This window comes from Sardina pilchardus, chromosome 4, assembly GCF_963854185.1.
Source record: "Sardina pilchardus chromosome 4, fSarPil1.1, whole genome shotgun sequence".
Classification (NCBI taxonomy): Eukaryota; Metazoa; Chordata; class Actinopteri; order Clupeiformes; family Clupeidae; genus Sardina; species Sardina pilchardus.
The window spans coordinates 33,751,887-33,771,038 of NC_084997.1; the positions used below are offsets into that span (position 1 = coordinate 33,751,887).

The window sequence follows — 19,152 nt, forward strand, 5'->3', positions numbered from 1 at the left end:
ATAGGTGTGAATAGACCTCTGAAGGTCGCCTACAAAAATGATCCAAAGCTGCCATCTTTGCCCATATAAGGAGATCCGGGAGTTAATTGAAGCTAACTGCCTATGGCAAGTTGCATGGTAAGTTAGCTCTGGGGTAGCAAAGATCAAAGTGTGCCGTCTTCACCTACCGAAGATCACAGTATCCACTAGACGGCAGTGGACAAAATTGTGTAGTGAAATACGTCTGCATTTCCAATGTCATCATCCCCGCGAGAGTTTAACAGGTGCGATAATTGAAAATCCCCATGTTATTTTCCCAGAAAAAATCTCAAGATACCGGATCTCCTTATTTGTGCAAAGATGGTGGCATTTTTGTAGGCAAACTTCAGAGGTCTATAGCCCTGCCAGCAGTAAGGGGAAACTGAGATAAACCACAGTGTAAGCTATGAGGCCAACTGAACTTGTGCTTGATTCTGTTGTATGCAGTGTAGTATTCAATCAGCTATCATGTGTTTATTGTTTATGTCAATATCATGAACATACAGAAAGACCAAACAAGCATACTGTAATAATACATTTATTGTTATGAATTGTTACAGTACAAATTGGATAACGGAAATGAAGACCGACAGAATGATGAATAAAACACACACGCGCTTATGAATTATTGAATGCATTGTCTATACCACCTGCAATACCTTGACTTACCACCAGTGGCGTGGTGGAGAAATGGGCAAAAATATGTGTTAATTAAAGGAGCCATGCAAAAGTAAAAGTACACTTAGAACATAAAAAGTCTACAATAATTGCAGTAAAAACGGTATATGTACTGTATAGTAAAAATGGTATACAATATTGTAAGTCCAGACACAATAAACTATAAATAATAAAAGAGCTACAAAACTCCAAACTGAAGACAACAGAGGAGATGCCAGTATGGATGTAGTCAAATACATTATCTGCCTTAATGAAATGATCATTACATAAATTAACAATACATTTTTTTATTGGCTGAGTATCTTGTGCAATATGTTGAAGGAGGGCGGTGTCAGTAACAGGGTGTGTTGGAGATTGTTTCCCAGACATTGGAGGGATTATTCAGATTACTAGAAATTGATTGAAGGAATAAGTCAGATTTACATTTTCTCATGAGATGACTACATATGTTTTGACTTTTTGAATTTGAACTACATCAAGTCAGAACGAGAGTTGGAATTCCTTGCTGGGGCCTATACAGCTTTTGTGTCCTAAATCAGAGAAAAATAAAAGAAAAAAGTGAGTGAAAGTAGATCCCATCAGTTTTTTTTTCTACTGACCTTTCAAAAGTTTATCTTAACAAGACTTGGCCTGGTGCCCCTGACAGAAGCTATTGTTCAATGTCTGGTGTCATTTGAGAAAACATCTACAGTTGGATATTTCTGTGCTGTATTGGTGAGTATTAGATATATTAGAGTGGACTTATTTTGGTGTTAACTATTACAGTAAGTAGGGGAAAGAATAAAATGTGCAAGTTGCAATACTCATGCTTCAAAGAGTCAGAGTTGTCAGAGAGACAATCCCATATTAAATCTCTTTGAATCACAATTTCACATTCACATAATGAACATTCACATTCTTGAAACTCGGCTAGGACATCTGCCAGTGTGTTGAAGGACGAGGACGTCTCAACTGAAAAAGACTCAAAAAGCTTAGATAGGGGATGTGAGTTTGTTAGTCCGCAGTGGCAAGCCCACCACACTTGCTTAGACGATCACTATGGGGAATTTAGTTTTAGTTTTATTCATTAATGTGAGTAGAGAAATCCAAAACAGATTTGTTCAACCAGATTTTTGATCAGGGTCTGAGGAGGAGACCCACATTCTGACTAGTTCCATTTTAGGAACAATATTTCTGACATTCATATGAAGTAAACTCATATGTTCATTCATAGGCAATTGTGGTCTTTGAAGTCAGATGGGGTAGATACATTGATACAAGGAGGTGTATAGGCTGCTGATTAGGCTTGACATGACCATACATCAAAAGAAGCAAGATTATTAAAAAGTGATGTTTTAGTGACCAATATGACTACTTGGATTAGAACAAGGGTGGGCAAACTTTTTGACTGGAATAAAATAGGTCGGCGGGCTGGTGGGCTGGCAGGCTGCCCATGTGGGTCCCAGCATCAACCAACGGAAAAGCCCACATTGAGCCCATGCCCAGTTGAAGACCATTGAACCCAAGCAACATCCCATGTAGGCCCCAGATGGGCGTGTTACCTGGGACACATATTACAAACAACTCTGATCACAAATATATATGAAGTAGGTTATATCATTTCCATACATAATCTTATTACAAAATACGATCTGTGGTAGCAGACTTGACCTGTGTTTGCTGTTCTGTTACGCAGGTGTAGAATTCGTCATCTTCTCTTGTCCATTGTTCAAACTTCTCTTGTGTTTTTACATACTGCAGGTACTTCTTTATTTCCATTTCAATCATGCTGATGGCACATCCCCCTGCTGCTGAAATACAAACCAATTTTAGTCCCATATTTCCGACAGCATGAATAAATGATAACTTTTCAGTCTGACAAGGATAAGGACAAGGACACTTATTACCATGGCTCAGCCGGGTCAGAGATTTCCGGTGTATGTTAAAAGTCACAGCTCCAAAGCATGCCACCAACGCTACACAAACTACCACTTTCATCACATCTACTGACGAAGAGCTTTTAGACAGAGGCACAGCCTTACTGTCAAGTGATAGTCCATCTGTAAGGCGAAAGTTTAATTCAGTGAGGGCAGTCCAGCAAAGCCAATTTCATAATCATATTCTGATCAAAAAAACATAAGACAAACTAGTACCCCAGAATGCAGAACGTTTAAGAGAACTCCTCAGGACATGACACTGGTATCCCTCTGTGTCCCTTAGTGTCAGTTGAACCTGGACCCTCATCTGAACGGTTCCGTCTCCATTGGGAAGTGGTCCAATCAGATTCACCCCATAGTCCAGAGGAACTCCATCTTTAGTCAACTGGATCCTGACTCCTGATAGGTCAGAGCCTGTCACCTGACACTTTAGGTAGACTGAGGTGATTCCTGTGATGGGTTTGGCAAAAATATGAAGATCCATATCTGCCATAACACAAAGAAACACGTACATTATTATGTATTATGATTCACCTTCACAATGACCCTTAGCTGTTCTAAAATACTCTGTAGCCACGTGGCCTCCTGCTGCCGCTGGCTTTACTGCTTTAGAAGATTATTACCGCTTAGTAGCTCACAGTTTTTTACAATTACCTCTTTGTGGATTGTCATTTGTCCATTTTGCTTTCTTCATCAAAAAGGTATTGTAGGTCTTGTCACATAACATCGTCCTAATGTCCTATACACAAGGTTCCTGATAGCATGCTTGCTCCACTCCACTGCTACCGGGGCAGCCAGGTCAGACAGAGCCGTCCATTTAAGGGTCTCGGGGTCAAAGGTCAGGAAGTCCTCACCATTCACACCCCACTTATCAAAGGGAAAGACTCCTGAGCTGTTGGCTATACAGCCACAAAGTCGCTGTAGAAACTCTGTATTGGTTTAAAAGCATATTATTATTATTATTATTATTATTGATGTTGTAGTAGTGGTGGTGCTGGTAAGAGCAGTAGTACTGTAGTAGTACTAGGGGAGAACTAGTACAATTGTAACACTTTTTTCTCAGTTCAGACTCAATTTGACATTCGATTTGAGAGCTGTGAAACCAGAACGGAGTCATACATGTTTGCTCCATGAAACTTGAAACAGAATAAAAAAGAATACGTTATGGTTTGTCAAGAATTGTAACTTAAGAACGACATGTACCTTTGTTACAACCTTGACACAGCTGTAACGATAAGCATCATGAAACAATGCTGTCGATGTAACAGTGCTAAAATCATGAATCCTGTAACACATTTTTAACACAACACACTGCTGGCTTGAACAAAGAGGAATTGTTTTCAGATATAATCAACAAAAAAAGTCAAAATGTATGATTGCTAAAGCTCATTTATTGTACGATTGATTAACCATTGCAGACCATATCATATGGTGTTATGCTACCTCACAATAACCTTTGAATGTGTTTGTTTTGGTCATATCGACTTGATAAAACCAGTAAAGACAGGGGCCGCACATAAGCACTCTATGTGACATGGTGTTAATAATTTTGAAATTGTACATGAAAGAGTGAAAAGGCGTTTGCAGTAAAGCTACTCATATTTATGCAAACTGTTAGTGCCCCCTCTGTCATTTTCCATAATATGCGTAGTGCATGAAGTGTATGGTCAGGATGGCAGGACCATGTGTGCACACACAAACACACACACACACACACACACACACACACACACACACACACACACACACACCTACACAAGGCCTGTTCCTGCAGAAAACTCCAGTATGAAGGAATAAGGAAGTGTTACACCAGTGTACTTGAACATACAATAACAATCATTTTGCATGTGCCTGTGTCATGGAAAATAGTGAACAGCGTTGTAAAAGTCTGGCTTCAGGAAGTAAAAATCTAACTAGTGAACTCACCTGTGTTAAATATACAGGTGGAAACAATATGTGGCTTTTACTTTCCAAAACCGCACGACATGGTACTTTATATTTACCTTAACGATAATAACAATAGTAATAGTACATGTTATTTCTACATCCCTTTCAGGTGACACAAGGACAGTACAATCAAAGGTTAAGGTTGTTAAACAGTATGTACAGACAGAGGCACAAACACAGATGACACTACACACCAGAGTAGCCCGTGGCCTACTGGTTGTGGCTTCAAGCTTGTAACCGGAAGGTTGCCGGTGCGATCCCCGACCAGTCCACTGCTGAAGTGCCCTTGAGCAAGGCACCCAGACCCTCACTGCTCCCCGAGTGCCGCTGGCTGGGCAGGCAGCTCACTGCTCTGGGTTAGGCTAGTGTGTGATTCACCTCACTGTGTGCTGTGTGTGTTCACTAATTTGGTTAAAGTGGGTTAAATGCATTTATTTCAATTACGGTATCAAAAAAGGATCAATTCTATGCAGTGCTCAATCTCTTCCTCCACCCACATTTTCCCTACTGGTCAGAGATCGAACTGGCAAACCCTTGGTTACAAACCTGAAGCCCTAACCAGTAAGCCGCAGCTGCTCCCCACTCTCCTGGGTGGATGTGCAGTATGGCCCTTAACTGGCCCAAATCATGCCAAAATCATCCAAAAGTATAGGCGCAAGCTCACCTTTAGGATCCAGCCAAAATGTAGCCACAATTTACCTACCTAAATGATACCATAATTGTGCATGTTTGCTTTAACATAGGAATTCCATCATTTATCTACATGTATCTATCTACAGTACAATTGTACCAGTTCTCCCCTAGTAGTAGTAGTAGTAGTTACCACCCACCTGTTGCTGTAACAATCTCCTGAAACCAAATAAACAGCTCATCCTTCTGTTGTTTACATTCCTGGTGTCTTTCCTGCAGTTCATCTGGAGTGAATGTCTGTTTTGTCCAGGCCTGTCTGGGCTCGTCTCTCAGTGTTGGGCTGCTACAGGAAAATACCACATATCCGTTGAACAGAGTAGTCTGCTGAAACTGCAGCTTGTCATCGGAGTCAGGATACACTGTGTACTGGACCTCAAGTGTGTCGACATCTGGGGGGGGGGGCATTAGTTATACACATGAATGAGCGCAAATCTTTGAAGGAAATAATAGATTTTAGAATCAATTCAATAATTTACACAATATAGCTTTAATTCTGCCTTTGTGAAAACACCTGACAACAGGCCTTATTGTGAGTGGCAAAGCATTACATAAATCAGCAATGAACATTGTTTTAGGAAATAAGAACCGACAAGTTAATTAACTGTCACTCATTTGTGCATATAGGCTACCAAAAGTTTCAAACAGACACATGACCATGATAGTGAAGTTAAACCTGAGTCTCAATATTGGTTTTTACAGTAAGTATAAAACAATTGGTTTAAAAATTGGTTGAAGCTAACGGATACTGTACCTGAACCATTTGAGAGATGAATGCTGATCAGAGACAGCACCCACAGACGTCTCAGCTGAATCTGATCCGCCGAAGGAGATAATTTCCATGTCCGCTCGTGCATTTGGCGTTCAGATCATATCAACTCCAGGACTGAAAGTGGCACATAATTCAGTAATCACTCACTTGAAGAGGGAAAAAATACAGAGAGTTGTCAATAGGCAACCTTCAGGTAAAAATAATTATCCACTTGTAAAGGTTATCAACTGCCGCTTATTGTGAGAGGAAAACAGCTCTGTGATCTACTTTCACTCTGACACCTCCTAATAGCTAGTCCAACAAATTCCAGTTAAACCTGTTTTGCTGTAGTTTAATCAAGGCGGATACAGTTCTAGCCATTTTGGGGCCCTAGGCAAAATACAAAAATGGGGCCCTACAAAAGTCATTCTTGAATTACGTACACAATAAAAGGGGCATTCCTACTTGGCACCTGTTATCATATAACCTTTTGTAAATCGAGATTAAATAATTGGGATGAATCACTGGCACACTGCCAATGATCTCCAAAGTAAAAACATTTCAGACTTCACCAGCATTTGCCAAAATGGTCAAGGTTTATTGCGTGTCAGAGTGTCAGAGTGAGTAAAAGAATGAATGTGTGAAAAATGTACAGAAGAATGCAGTGTGTATGCGTGTGTCAGTGAGTGAATGAATGTGAGTGTGTGTGTGAGAGAGAGAGAGAGAGAGTTCAGTCTCTCTCTCTCTCTCTCTCTCTCTCTCTCTCACACACACACACACACACACACACACACACACACACACACACACACACACAAACACACATAATCTTGCGGATGTGTCTGGTGCATGTGATGGATGGGGTATATCACAGCTAAGTCAAATCCTAAACATACTGTATGTTTAGGATTTGACTTGGCTGTGATATACCCCATCCATCACATGCACCAGACACATCCGCGAGATTATGTGTTTGTGTGTGTGTGTGTGTGTGTGTGTGTGTGTGTGTGTGTGTGTGTGTGTGTGTGTGTGTGTCTGTGTGTGTGTGTGTGTGTGTGAGAGAGAGAGAGAGAGAGAGAGACTGAACAGTATAAGACATATTTTCAGTTGTTTCACACTTTTATGTTAAATATATAATTCCACATGTGTTAATTCATAGTTTTGATGCCTTCGGTATGAATCAGCAATTTTCATAGTCATAGTCATAGTCAAATAAAGAAAACTCTTTGAATGAGAAGGTGTGTCCAAACTTTTGGCCTGTACTGTATATCCTTTCTTTGTCCCCTATTTTTCTCTTGAGTTAAGAGTCCATAGTCTATTGTGAGGTCTATATGGGGTATGGGAGGTATTTGTATTGTGTTAGTGGGCATCACACTGTACCACTTTGTTTGATAATAATAAAATAGAAAACAGTGAATCAAAAAAGACCTGGTAAAGATCACCAACAGCCACTATGGGACATCAAATTCCAAAGCCATGATAGTTTGATCATTTAGAGGGGCAAATCAAATCATTCTAATCTAATAAATGACAATCAATCTTTCCTATTAACAGTGGTTAGTCATAATCTGATACCTGGCCTGCATTAATCAATCTGTGTGTAGTAGCCTGTAAAAATTATGATACAAGTTATGATGTGCAACAACAAAAACAGCATAGCTTACTACAATCATTATTTTTCGTGTCGTGTTTATACAAATGTTCAATATTAAATATAGTTTGGTTTGTGTCTTAGTTGATAAATGGGTGGTAAGCATTCCTTTTTATACATTCTGCAAGTTAGATACAGTACAGGCCAAAAGTTTGGACCTTCTCATTCAATGAGTTTCCTTTATTTTCATGACTATTGACATTGTAGACTCACACTGAAGGCATCAAACTATGAATTAACACATGTGGAAATATGTACTTAACAAAAAAGTGTAAAACAACTGAACATATGCCTTCTAGTTTCTTCAAAGTAGCCACCTTTGCTCTGATTACTGCTTTGCACACACTCTGCATTCTCTGGATGAGCTTCAAGAGGTAGTCACCTGAAATGGTTTTCACTTCACATGTGTGCCCAGTTTAATACTGTAAGTGTGATTTATTGCCTTATAAATGGGGTTGGGAATCAGTTGTGTTGTGCAGAAGTCAGGGGTGATACACAGCTGATAGTCCTACTGAATAGACTGATAAAATTTGTATTATGGCAAGAAAAAAAGCAGCTAAGTAAAGAAAAACGAGTGGCCATCATTACTTCATAAGAAATGAAGGCCAGTCAGTCCAAAAAATTGGGAAAACTTTGAAAGTGTCCCCAAGTGCAGTCGCAAAAACCATCAAGCGCTACAAAGAAACTGGCCGTCCCAGGAAAGGAAGACCAAGAGTCACCTCTGCTGCGGAGGATAAGTTCATCCGAGTCACCAGCCTCAGAAATCGCACGTTAACAGCAGCTCAGATTAGAGACCAGGTCAATGCCACACAGTTCTAGCAGCAGACACATCTCTAGAACAACTGTTAAGACGAGACTGGCTGAATCAGGCCTTCATGGTAGAATAGCTGCTAGGAAACCACTGCTAAGGACAGACAACAAGCAGAAGAGACTTGTTTGGGCTAAAGAACGCAAGGAATGGACATTAGACCAGTGGAAATCTGTGCTTTGGTCTGATGAGACCTTTGGTTCCAACCACCGTGTGGACTGCAGAGTGAAGGCAAAATGGCCAACAAGTGCTAAGCATCTCTGGGAACTCCTTCAAGACTGTTGGAAAACCATTTCTGGTGACCTCTTGACGCTCATCAAGAGAATGCCAAGAGTGTGCAAAGCAGTAATCAAAGCAAAAGGTGGCTACTTTGAAGAACCTACAGTATAAGACATATTTTCAGTTGTTTCACACTTTTATGTTAAATATATAATTCCACATGTGTTAATTCATAGTTTTGATGCCTTCGGTATGAATCAGCAATTTTCATAGTCATAGTCATAGTCAAATAAAGAAAACTCTTTGAATGAGAAGGTGTGTCCAAACTTTTGGCCTGTACTGTATATGACCATATTGATTCAAATAATTTGACCTCCCCTTTTAAGTTCTTTGCTTATGTCTACCAATGCTGGCTGGCAGGCGGTGGTGCTGGTAGGCGGTGGGCTGAGGTTGTTTTTCTGAAATGAATAGAAAATAATGATCTTGGGAAGACCTGGATTTCTACATTTGCAATTTTATTCTTAATCAGGTTTAATCATGAAAGCCGTAGAACTTATTTACAATAAAAATGAGTGCTCCCTCATCAGGGATCGCTCAAATATACCAAAACACCCACAAAAACATCCACTGCCTAATAGACCTACTGTTCTGATTGTCTGTCCATGCATTCATGGTTCTTTCCATCATGACACTGTGTTTGCATGACATTTCTAAATCCGTTAAGATCTTCATACTTACTCATTATAATCGCATGTTAACTGTTTACAGGTAGTTGATGACATACAATGTTTGTGCAAGATCTACCAAGCAGGCTGAAAAATCTTCAAACCTGACACAGTTAGTCACTAGACAGGCCATATGAACTGAATTAGGTTCTGGTGTTCCTGATTTAATCATTGCATGTGTGTATTTCATCAAAACCTTTCTTGCAGGGCTCCTGTCCGCTGCCATCTAGAGTTAGCCAAGTAGGTGCCACACAAGAAGCCCTGAGTGTGTAGGACTGCTGAGTGGCCACAAGATGGCAATAGACAGCTGTTCACTGTATCGCCCTATAGGGCGCTAGTTCACTGCATGAGGCCAGTGGGCGGAGTTAAGGGTTTGGATGAATTGCAACGAGTTTCCAACTTGTTGTTGTGATCCAAGTGACACCATTCTGTGTTCTTGTTCTGAAACTGTCAGATGCCACGCCCCCTTGTACATTCTGGCCCTGCAGATGTGTTGTTGATCTTGGGTGCTCAAGTTAACCAGTCCACAAGAGCTAGGGATGAAACGCCAAACCTCAGACTTTAGCTGTTGCTGTGCACTGCAGACAACTACTACTTCACATATAAATTATAGGCTCACAGTATGTGTACTTTATTAACACTTTAGCAACACTTTTCATAATTCTACAGCTCTGTTTCAAAGTGTGTGTGCTTGTGTGTCCACACAAGGGACTGTGTAAGGGCATTACTGGGCTGTTTAATATGCTATTTATTTACACCGATTCTGTGTGAAAGAGAAATTAAGTTTAGGGCCATAATTTAAATAAGTCTGACCCACCAAGGTGGTGCTGAGGACTTTGCTCATGATATAACATTCCCAAGTAGGTTTGGCATAGTTATGAACTTAATCAGACTTCAGACTTAAATTATTGTCCCTTAATGTCTGTATTACTTGAATCACATACATTCACAGACACAGAGTTGTTTGCATTGTGTGCGTGCGAGCGTGTGTGCTAAAAAAAAAAAAAAAACATTGCAAAGTTCGAGGGCTGAGAACCAAAGGGGCGTAAGTGACATTTCACCAACTTTACAGGAGAGCCAAAACAAATCTATATGTATATAACTTCTATATGTTCACAGTTAAAGACCTTTGGTTTTTGTTCAATAACTATATATTCATAAATATTTTACTTCTATAATTGTGTCAGCTAAGAGAGCTCATCAAGAGCTTTCAGGTGATATATATAACTCAATTTTGACCAAAATGTCACTTACGCCCCTTTGGTCCACGGCCCTCGAGTTGACACACAAAAATCCCCAAACAGGTTTGGATAACTTATGTAAACCTCCAAGACTGCATGTTGCAGATTCAAGCAGAGAACAGCTTGAAACAAATGCAGCTGTACCTGTTTGTAAGACTTCCTGTCAGAAGAATATCACCTTGAGCCAAGTGAAAATGTGCTGAGAGTCTAGCGAACACAACACAATAACAACACGATAACGCAACACGTTGTATACTGTAGCTGTATTTAAGAACCTTCAGCTTTTTCTTACCAGGACAAATGGGTCTTTGTTTTTGTTGTCAAAACACTCACAAGTGTCAGGAACAAAGATGGCGCCCTATATGGTAACATACTGTACACAGGAACAGATATGCATCATTTGTCCCATGACTCAGCGCAGAACTTTTGATATAGAAAATACAGGACCATACCACATATAGTTATTCAGAATCGTTTAACCACCGATAGAAAGGTGATCTCTCTCTCTCTCTCTCTCTCTCACTCTCTGATAAGAGAGAACACTTGAATATAGCATACCACTGGCTAGCTACGTAGGCTAAAGGGACATTTCTGTAGCCTACCCATAATTAACTGTCATTACCACATCGTACACAGGCACTAAAGGGTCATTGCAAAAGCATGCCACTGGCTGTGTGTGTGTGTGTGTGTGTGTGTGTGTGTGTGTGTGTGTGTGTGTGTGTGTGTGTGTGTGTGTGTGTGTGTGTGTGTGTGTGTGTGCGCGCGCGTGCGTGCGTGCGTGTGTGTGCGTGCGTGTGCGTGCGTGTGAACTGCAACAGCTGCATGAGATCGTCGCTCCAAACGGGTTTGGATAACCTGTGTTAACCTCCAATATTGCAGTATCAGAATACAAATGCAGCCAAACCTGTTTAAGTGAAAGTGCAAAGAGAGTCTAGTGAACATGACACAATAAGACAACACGTTGTGCAGCTTTATTTAAGAACCTTCAGTTTATTCGTACAGGACAAATGCTTCTTTATTTTGTCTGTTTAATAGATCACAAGTGATCCAATACCATCCATGCCCTATATAGTCACCGTTCAAGAACAGAGTAATATGTGCGTAGAATTAGCTTAGGACTTATAACATAGTTAAAACAAAGAACCATTACCACATATAAAGGTTCAGACACATATTTAATAGTAATTCAGAATTACTAAACTAGATACAGTATATTTCAGGACTACACAATCAGCTATGAGGGCCTCATAGAATGGTGAACTCTCCCTCTCTCTCTCTCTCTCTCTCTCTCTCACTCTCTCACCTACAAACACACACACACACACACCTCATCTGGCTCCATCATAGCTTAACAAACACAATTCTCTTCATCATTTTGCATTTTAATATAGCATATCACTGGCTACCCCTTTTAATATAGCATACCGCTGGCTAGCAGTAGCCTGGGTATTCCCATTTTGCCTTGCACGCGATTTGATTCATGCGGGATTCAGCCTGGAAACTACCGCCCTAATTTTTGCCTCAGATAGGGGACCAATCACAGAACAGGGGGGAAAGCAAGACGATGATGAGCTATGCACAGATGCATTTGATAGACATCCGTAGCGCTCAATGAACGGATCTGAGCATTTTTTTCAAATACGAGAAGATGACCGTTTGGTTGCCAGACCACGTCTCATTGAGGAGTGGTAGGCGCTAGCCAGGCTAGGCTAGCAGGCTAACCAGGCTAAAATGTCAATATTGCAACATACCACAGCTGGCACAGACGACAGATTAATTATATAATGCTGAAGGGTCATTGCAATAGAATATCACTACCCAGGTTAAAGGGTCATTGCAATAGAATATCACAGGTTAAAGGGTCACTGCAATAGAATATCACTACCCAGGTTAAAGGGTCACTGCAATAGAATATCACTACCCAGGTTAAAGGGTCACTGCAATAGAATATCACTACCCAGGTTAAAGGGTCATTGCAATAGAATATCACTACCCAGGTTAAAGGGTCAATGCAATATAATATCACGGGTTAAAGGGTCAATGCAATAGAATATCACTACCCAGGTTAAAGGGTCATTGCAATAGAATATCACTACCCAGGTTAAAGGGTCATTGCAATAGAATATCACAGGTTAAAGGGTTATTGCAATAGAATATCACTACCCAGGTTAAAGGGTCACTGCAATAGAATATCACTACCCAGGGTGAGGGGTCAATGCAATACATACTACATAAAGTATACATACTTTATAATGCATACTAACATACAAAGCTAAAGGGTGTGTCGCCAAAGTACAACGTGCAAATCAGTGCAGTGTGCACTACTGACTGTAATGTAATAATAAAACAGAATACTTGATGCTGTAAAATAGCAGGAAGCACCCACTCTTGTGAGCATTCCACAGGGGACAACCTGCTTCATCATCAGTGCTTCGGTTACAGTATACTTGTCCCACAACGGGTCCCTAATCGATGCTGTCCTGCAGCACAGACCCCCTTCCCTCCATAAAACACGTCACAGTATTGTAGGATAGGGTGACCAGACGTCCCCGGTTTCAGGGGACAGTCCCCGTTTTTGGTTGCCTGTCCCCGGGAAAATACAGAAAAACTATGTCCCCGTTTTTTTGAAGATAAAACTTGTGTAGTTCAATCAGATTGATAGTCAAACTGAAAATGTCTCTGTTTTTTCAATTTTTTGGGGATTATGTCCCCGGTTTTGGTCCCGGACATCAAGTCACCTGACTGTAAGAAATAAGACCTCCATCCACCACAAGACTGACTCTCCTTTCATCACCTCCTGATCACCTCAGTGCTACTTCAATGAAATTCATCACCAGTCATGTAGTGGATCCAACTCCAAATGTTGCCTCTGACACTTAATTCGCCTGATCTTTTGTAAACTTGCCGGCCTCATAATCTTAAAACACCCTTCCTCTCAAAAGCTTCATTGTTGGTGTCCTAACTCAAGTCAATTAAGTTAAAGCTGCTCATAGTAGTCATAGTAAAGTGCAATGTTTGGTCTCTAGTCATTATACAGCACCTTACACAAATGCATCAGCCAATTATCAGCTAGCAAATTGAATAATAAAACAATTAAGAATAAATCACAAAAATACGAGCCGTTCTCAAAATAAATGTTTCCATGAGATGGTTTTCCTGGTTCCGTGATTACAGTCGGGTGCGTTTCAAAGCCATTTGGTATTTTCCATAGAAGTTATCAGCAATCTTCATCCATCTGTCATACTCATCATCGGATAAGACAAACTGGAGATACAATCTGATCTGCCGCTCAACGGATACACAGCGAATGTCTGGAAGAGAAACAAACCATAACAAAAACAAGAATCGTAAGGAAGTTTGTACTTCATTTCTGAACCATAACAGCCTCATACAGTGGCACATCTTTCTGAAACTGATAGTTCCAGTCCTTGATTATGATTGACTGAATCGTGTTCAATGATGTTGTAAAATCCAACACGAACACACCTTGACCGCATTTCGTTCTATATTACTGCGCTACAACGACTTAAGCCACATACAAACGTTAGAGAAGCTGCGTCTTGACATTGCTTGGCAACCAGGGCGAGGAAATATATTTCTTGGCGGAAGAATGATTATCTATGAATAAATCGTTGTTTCTCGTAGCTGTGCCTGTTCGCACGTCGTGCCTAACAACGCCCCTTAGATGTTCTAAAATCAGTGCAAATGACGGCCTCTCGGGCTTATTGCTTAATTTAGTAATGACACAGAGATGGTCTTGAAAGCTAATAATGAAACACACCCAATAACACACAGAGATGTTCTTGAAAGCTAATTGTGTCAGTAATGAAACACCCAATAACACACAGAGATGTTCTTGAAAGCTAATTGTGTCAGTAATGAAACACACTCAATAACACACAGATGGTCTTGAAAGCTAATTGTTTCAGTAATAAAACACACCCAAAAACACACAGTAATGAAATACGTCTTACTTGTCAGTTTCTGCACGTTCAGTCTTATCAACGCATACACAACAACGGCTACTAGACCCACTGTGCACACCAGCACACCACCGACAGTGTTGCGGTCGTGATCCAGGGGCTTTGATGAGGAGGCAGACTTCTTATCCACTGTTTGTACATCTGTCACAGAGGAATGCACACAGTTACCTGAAACATTGCCACAAATATGGCCATCTATGCTGCTATTACTGTTTGGGTTTTGTTTACGTAAAGCACATTGAATGACCTCTGTGTATGAAATGCGCTATAGAAATAAACTTGACTTGACTTGACTTGACCTTATAACCTGTGGCAGCATGATCATAGAATAAATATTATAACCATCAGCGATGTTCCATCGCCCACAACATACCCCATGCGACTGTAGTCTGATTGGGGTCTCTGTGGGCGTAGCACTGGTAAGCCTCTGTGTCCTTTGGTGCCAGCGGAACCCTGACATGGGCCCTCATCTGAACGGTTCCGTCTCCGTTGGGAAGAGGTCCGGTCAGATTCACCTCTCCATCCAGAGGAACCCCATCTTTAGTCAACTGGATCCTCACGCCTGATAGGTCAGAGCCAGTCACGTGACACTTGAGGTCTGTGTCAGTACTGTCTGGGATGGGTTTGGTGAAAACATGCACCTCCATATCTGTAAGACCAGACAAATGCACAAATGTCTTATATTAGCTTTCCAACTTGCATTGTAATGTGTTGACATGGTGAATATAATGAGATGAAATGATGTGAACACAGTGTATGCACATATGTACAGTAGGGCGGTGATAGTGTAGTGGTTAAACTCTCTCAAGGCAGGCTTTCCCAGCACTGTAATGAAGTGTAAGTTCTACTACTGTAATGAATATGTCTCAGTGTAGACTTCAGTAAGCCAGTGTAACTCACCCACGTCTGTGTGCGAGTGTGTGTGTGTGTGTGCGTACTGCGTGCATGTGTCTGTGTGTGTCTATATGTGTGTGCGTGCGTGCGTGCGTGCGTGCGTGCGTGTGTGCGTGCGTGCGTGCGTGTGTGCTTTTTCACCTGCGTGCACTGCTCTCTGGACCTGCACTTGCATCTCTCTCTTGGCCAAGCTGTGGGACGTGCGACACGCAGTCTGACAGAAGTCTCCGTACACGTGGTTCCTGATCTGGTTCTTCAGATCCAGCTGGTTCCACTCCACCGCTGCCGAGGCTGCGTGTTCAGTTTGGGGCGTCCATGTCAGAGTGTGGAGGTCAAAGGTCAGGAAGGCCTCTCCGTTGACACCCCACTGGTCGAATGGAAAGAGTCCCGAGCTGTTGACCATGCAGCCACGTCGTCTCTGGAGAATCTCTGAAACATTAAAAAAAAAAAATGTTATAACAATAAAAAAGAAAGGGCAACACAGTTTGATAAAATGTAAATATATTATAATATATTTACATTTTACCATTATACTATTTAACATTTATATTACATAATATCACATCATATTATTTTATATTTACCTGCAGTCCCATTGATGTGTCTATCGATCTCCTCAAACCACTGCAGGTGCTCATAGAACTGCCTCACACAGAACTTGTTTTTGTTCTGGAGTTCCTTCGCGCTGAATGTGTCCTTCACCCACTCCTGTCTCGGCCGGTCTGTCAGTGTGGGACTCTGGCAGTGGAAAACGACGTCTCCGTTAAACAGGGTGGTCTGGAAGAACTGCAGGTCTCTGTTGGGACCACGTTGGACTGTGTTCTGCACCTCAAGCATGTGGTGATCTGTAAAGAACAACAACCGCCATTAGCAAAATCACTGGTCACCAACAACCATCTCACACCAGCAGTATCCCACACGACCGACTGGTCATACCAGCTTCCTCATGTCGCGACAGCATGTCCACCTGGTGGCCTAACCAGCTGCTATCTGATGATAGAAGATGATATCTAGCTGCTTAAGTGCCTTGCTCAAGGACACTATGGTGGAAGCTGGGAACTGTCTGAACCCACAACTTTTGAGGCTATACTGTTGACTAGCCTGGTTCTTTAAAGGGGGTTTTCACTCATTTGCATTAAGCTTTGTATCATCAGAAACCCAGTCATATTTTAATGGCCGTGTATCATTCTGCCCTATAAGATGGGAGGAAAAAAAACAAGAATGTATTTTTGGCTCATGAGGATGACAGCCAACAACTCCAGAATTCCCTGCATTTCACTGCTCTTCGCTGCCCTACCAACTCACACCCCCAGGAAGTAGCTGCACTGTAAAAAAATAACAGGGTTGTCCAATTTATCAAACCATATTATTTAAGGTAACCCGTTCTCTCAGGTCTGTGCACAGCTGTATTGTACTATAATATTTAAGGTAGCCCCGTTCTCTCAGGTCCGTACATAGCTGCATCGTACTATACTATTTAAGGTGGCCCATTCTCTTAGGTTCGTACATACAGTAGCTGCATTGTAGGCTACTATAATATTTAAGGTAGCTCTCTCTCTCTCTCTCTCTCTCTCTCTCTCTCTCTCTCTCTCTCTCTCTCTCTCTCTCTCTCTGCGTGTTGATGGCACTCACTCACCCCAGCCTGCAGTGGGGGTCACCCAGGTCATCATCAGACACAGCAGGACACAGAGCCCTGGACGCCTTAATCGCTGGACAGGACGGATCCCTCCAGGGGAGAAGTCCTGACTCCTCTGACACATAAGGGTCAGCCAGAACGGAAGCTTGTGTGAAGTTCAAAAAATCCACACCTCCGGACTGCACTCCGCACTGTCCCAGGTTACAAACGAAAATAAATCCTATGGCTGAAAACTTCCTGTTCCGTAGTGTGTGACTAGTGTGAGATTATGGGTACACAATACGTCCCACAGAAAGTGAGCCACATGCAAACTAGTGGCCCCATAACCGCTCAAATATCTCCACCCGACTGCTCCTCTGCAGTCAACCGCATCTGAGTCTCTGCTGCTGGAAAGTGAGAATAATATTGACAGTCCTGCCCTGAGCCCTGAGCCCTGCCCCTTGTGTGACGAACACAAAGAGAGCTGTCGTAGCTCACCGGTTACCTGTACTGTAGACACACCTTACCAGGCCTGACTGACTGTTGTTTACTCAAGACCAGTGTCTCAGCAATTTACTGTATGCTTTGTCATTATTTTAATGACTTTATTTATTTATTCAAACATTGCATAGATACTAGTACCTATATAACAAAATTATGGAAAAAAAAAAAAAAAAAAAAAATACCACCAACTCCAGAGGTTTGTTTTTATGCATGGCAACAGTTGCTAAGTGGTGAAGGGTGCACACACTCTCAAACTCATGAGACAGTGACCCAGCCCAGAGTGTGCTGTGTGCACATCCAACTGGCAGGAGAAGCACTCAAGGCTGTGGAGTGCACATCCAACAGACAGGAGATGCAAGGTTGTCAAGGCTGTTGAGTAAAGTTACTGTTGCTATATTTGGAGGATCCAGTGTGCAATCTTGTTGTTCAACCTGTTAAGCAAGTTGAACCTCCTGCTGATAACTGAATTTGTCCAGAGTTCCTCAAATCTTTCTATGAAGTGATGATTATATTACAATCTACACCACATCTACATCCTGTCATGTGTGCTTAAGTGTTTGTTCAGAAGGCTATTTCTGAAATGACCAGATGCAAATATGGAGTCCTGGTTAACTGGACAGCTGTAGGCTTGTACTGTATACCAGTCACACAGCATAGCACAAGATAGCATTGATTCTACTATTGGACAAGTCATTGCTCCCCCTGCTGGGCAGATCAAGTCATTTGTATTGAACAGCAGCACCATTATAAGCAGGTAGTAAAGTGTGCAGTCAAATAATAAACCCATTGAGGTCCTGAGATGGAGGGCTGGCAGGGGTAGTGATGAGAGTCTTGTGTACCTGGCCAACTGAATGATTCCTCCCTCAGCTCTGCTGCACAGTGAAGACCCCTATCAGAAGGTCAGGAGGTTTCATGATGTCCTCCCCTGCTCCTGATAATGCTGGAACAGTGAAGACTCCTGGGGATGTTTGCCGTTGGGTGAGATATCATCTGAGCCTGTAGAACAGTTGGTCCACTCCTCAGTCCTGATTAGATCAGTTGGTCCACTCCTCAGTCCTGGTGCTGATTAGACTGTAGATCAGTTGGTCCACTCCTCAGTCCTGGTGCTGATTAGATCAGTTGGTCCACTCCTCAGTCCTGGTGCTGATTAGACTGTAGATCAGTTGGTCCACTCCTCAGTCCTGGTGCTGATTAGATCAGTTGGTCCACTCCTCAGTCCTGGTGCTGATTAGACTGTAGATCAGTTGGTCCACCCCATACACAAAATAAATATATTTTAATATATTTTTGGGTGTTTGAAATATATGTTGAATATATTACAATATATTTATCTTTCAGACAGCTTATAACAACATATTCTGAAATATATTTGAAATATATTGTGATATAAATTCACTTATATTTGACATATAGTTGACATATATTTGCGATTTTTAACAGGTGAAATATATGTTTAATTGCATACCGCTGTACCCATACACAAAATAAATATATTGGGCATATATTGTCAAGATT

General features: G+C 41.5%; 2 protein-coding genes across 5 annotated transcripts; both read right to left on the bottom strand.

Moving 5' to 3' along the window:
• Window positions 1-584: 584 nt before the first annotated feature.
• Window positions 585-6,304, bottom strand: LOC134077900 (uncharacterized). Of its 4 annotated transcripts, XM_062533540.1 has the most exons (7): window positions 6,001-6,304; window positions 5,390-5,638; window positions 3,267-3,541; window positions 2,829-3,098; window positions 2,583-2,735; window positions 2,347-2,486; window positions 585-1,226 (listed from the first exon to the last, which is right to left on the bottom strand). In XM_062533540.1, the coding sequence occupies exons 3-7, from the start codon at window positions 3,337-3,339 to the stop codon at window positions 1,209-1,211; spliced, it is 654 nt and encodes a 217-aa protein (XP_062389524.1). In that variant the 5' UTR covers window positions 3,340-3,541; window positions 5,390-5,638; window positions 6,001-6,304; the 3' UTR covers window positions 585-1,208. The 4 variants fall into 4 exon arrangements, with proteins under 4 accessions (XP_062389524.1, XP_062389525.1, XP_062389523.1 ...); XM_062533541.1 differs by having other exon boundaries at window positions 585-2,486; window positions 2,829-3,062; XM_062533539.1 differs by having other exon boundaries at window positions 585-2,483.
• A 5,298-nt stretch (window positions 6,305-11,602) lies between these two features.
• Window positions 11,603-17,536, bottom strand: LOC134079101 (class I histocompatibility antigen, Non-RT1.A alpha-1 chain-like). The gene is made up of 6 exons (XM_062535272.1): window positions 17,155-17,536; window positions 16,103-16,363; window positions 15,660-15,947; window positions 14,998-15,273; window positions 14,616-14,765; window positions 11,603-13,952 (listed from the first exon to the last, which is right to left on the bottom strand). The coding sequence occupies exons 1-6, from the start codon at window positions 17,276-17,278 to the stop codon at window positions 13,810-13,812; spliced, it is 1,242 nt and encodes a 413-aa protein (XP_062391256.1). The 5' UTR covers window positions 17,279-17,536; the 3' UTR covers window positions 11,603-13,809.
• Window positions 17,537-19,152: the final 1,616 nt, after the last annotated feature.

Coding starts and splice junctions, on each gene's coding strand:
- LOC134077900 (XM_062533538.1), bottom strand. CDS start 3,339: ATGTTATGTGACAAGACCTACAATACCTTTTTGATGAAGAAAGCAAAA. Junction 3,099..3,266: donor AAATGACAATCCACAAAGAG/GTAATTGTAAAA, acceptor GTGTTATGGCAG/ATATGGATCTTCATATTTTT. Junction 2,736..2,828: donor TAAACGTTCTGCATTCTGGG/GTACTAGTTTGT, acceptor TTCGCCTTACAG/ATGGACTATCACTTGACAGT.
- LOC134079101 (XM_062535272.1), bottom strand. CDS start 17,278: ATGTGTCAGAGGAGTCAGGACTTCTCCCCTGGAGGGATCCGTCCTGTC. Junction 15,948..16,102: donor ACACATCAATGGGACTGCAG/GTAAATATAAAA, acceptor TTAATGTTTCAG/AGATTCTCCAGAGACGACGT. Junction 13,953..14,615: donor GAACGTGCAGAAACTGACAA/GTAAGACGTATT, acceptor TTTCTCTTCCAG/ACATTCGCTGTGTATCCGTT.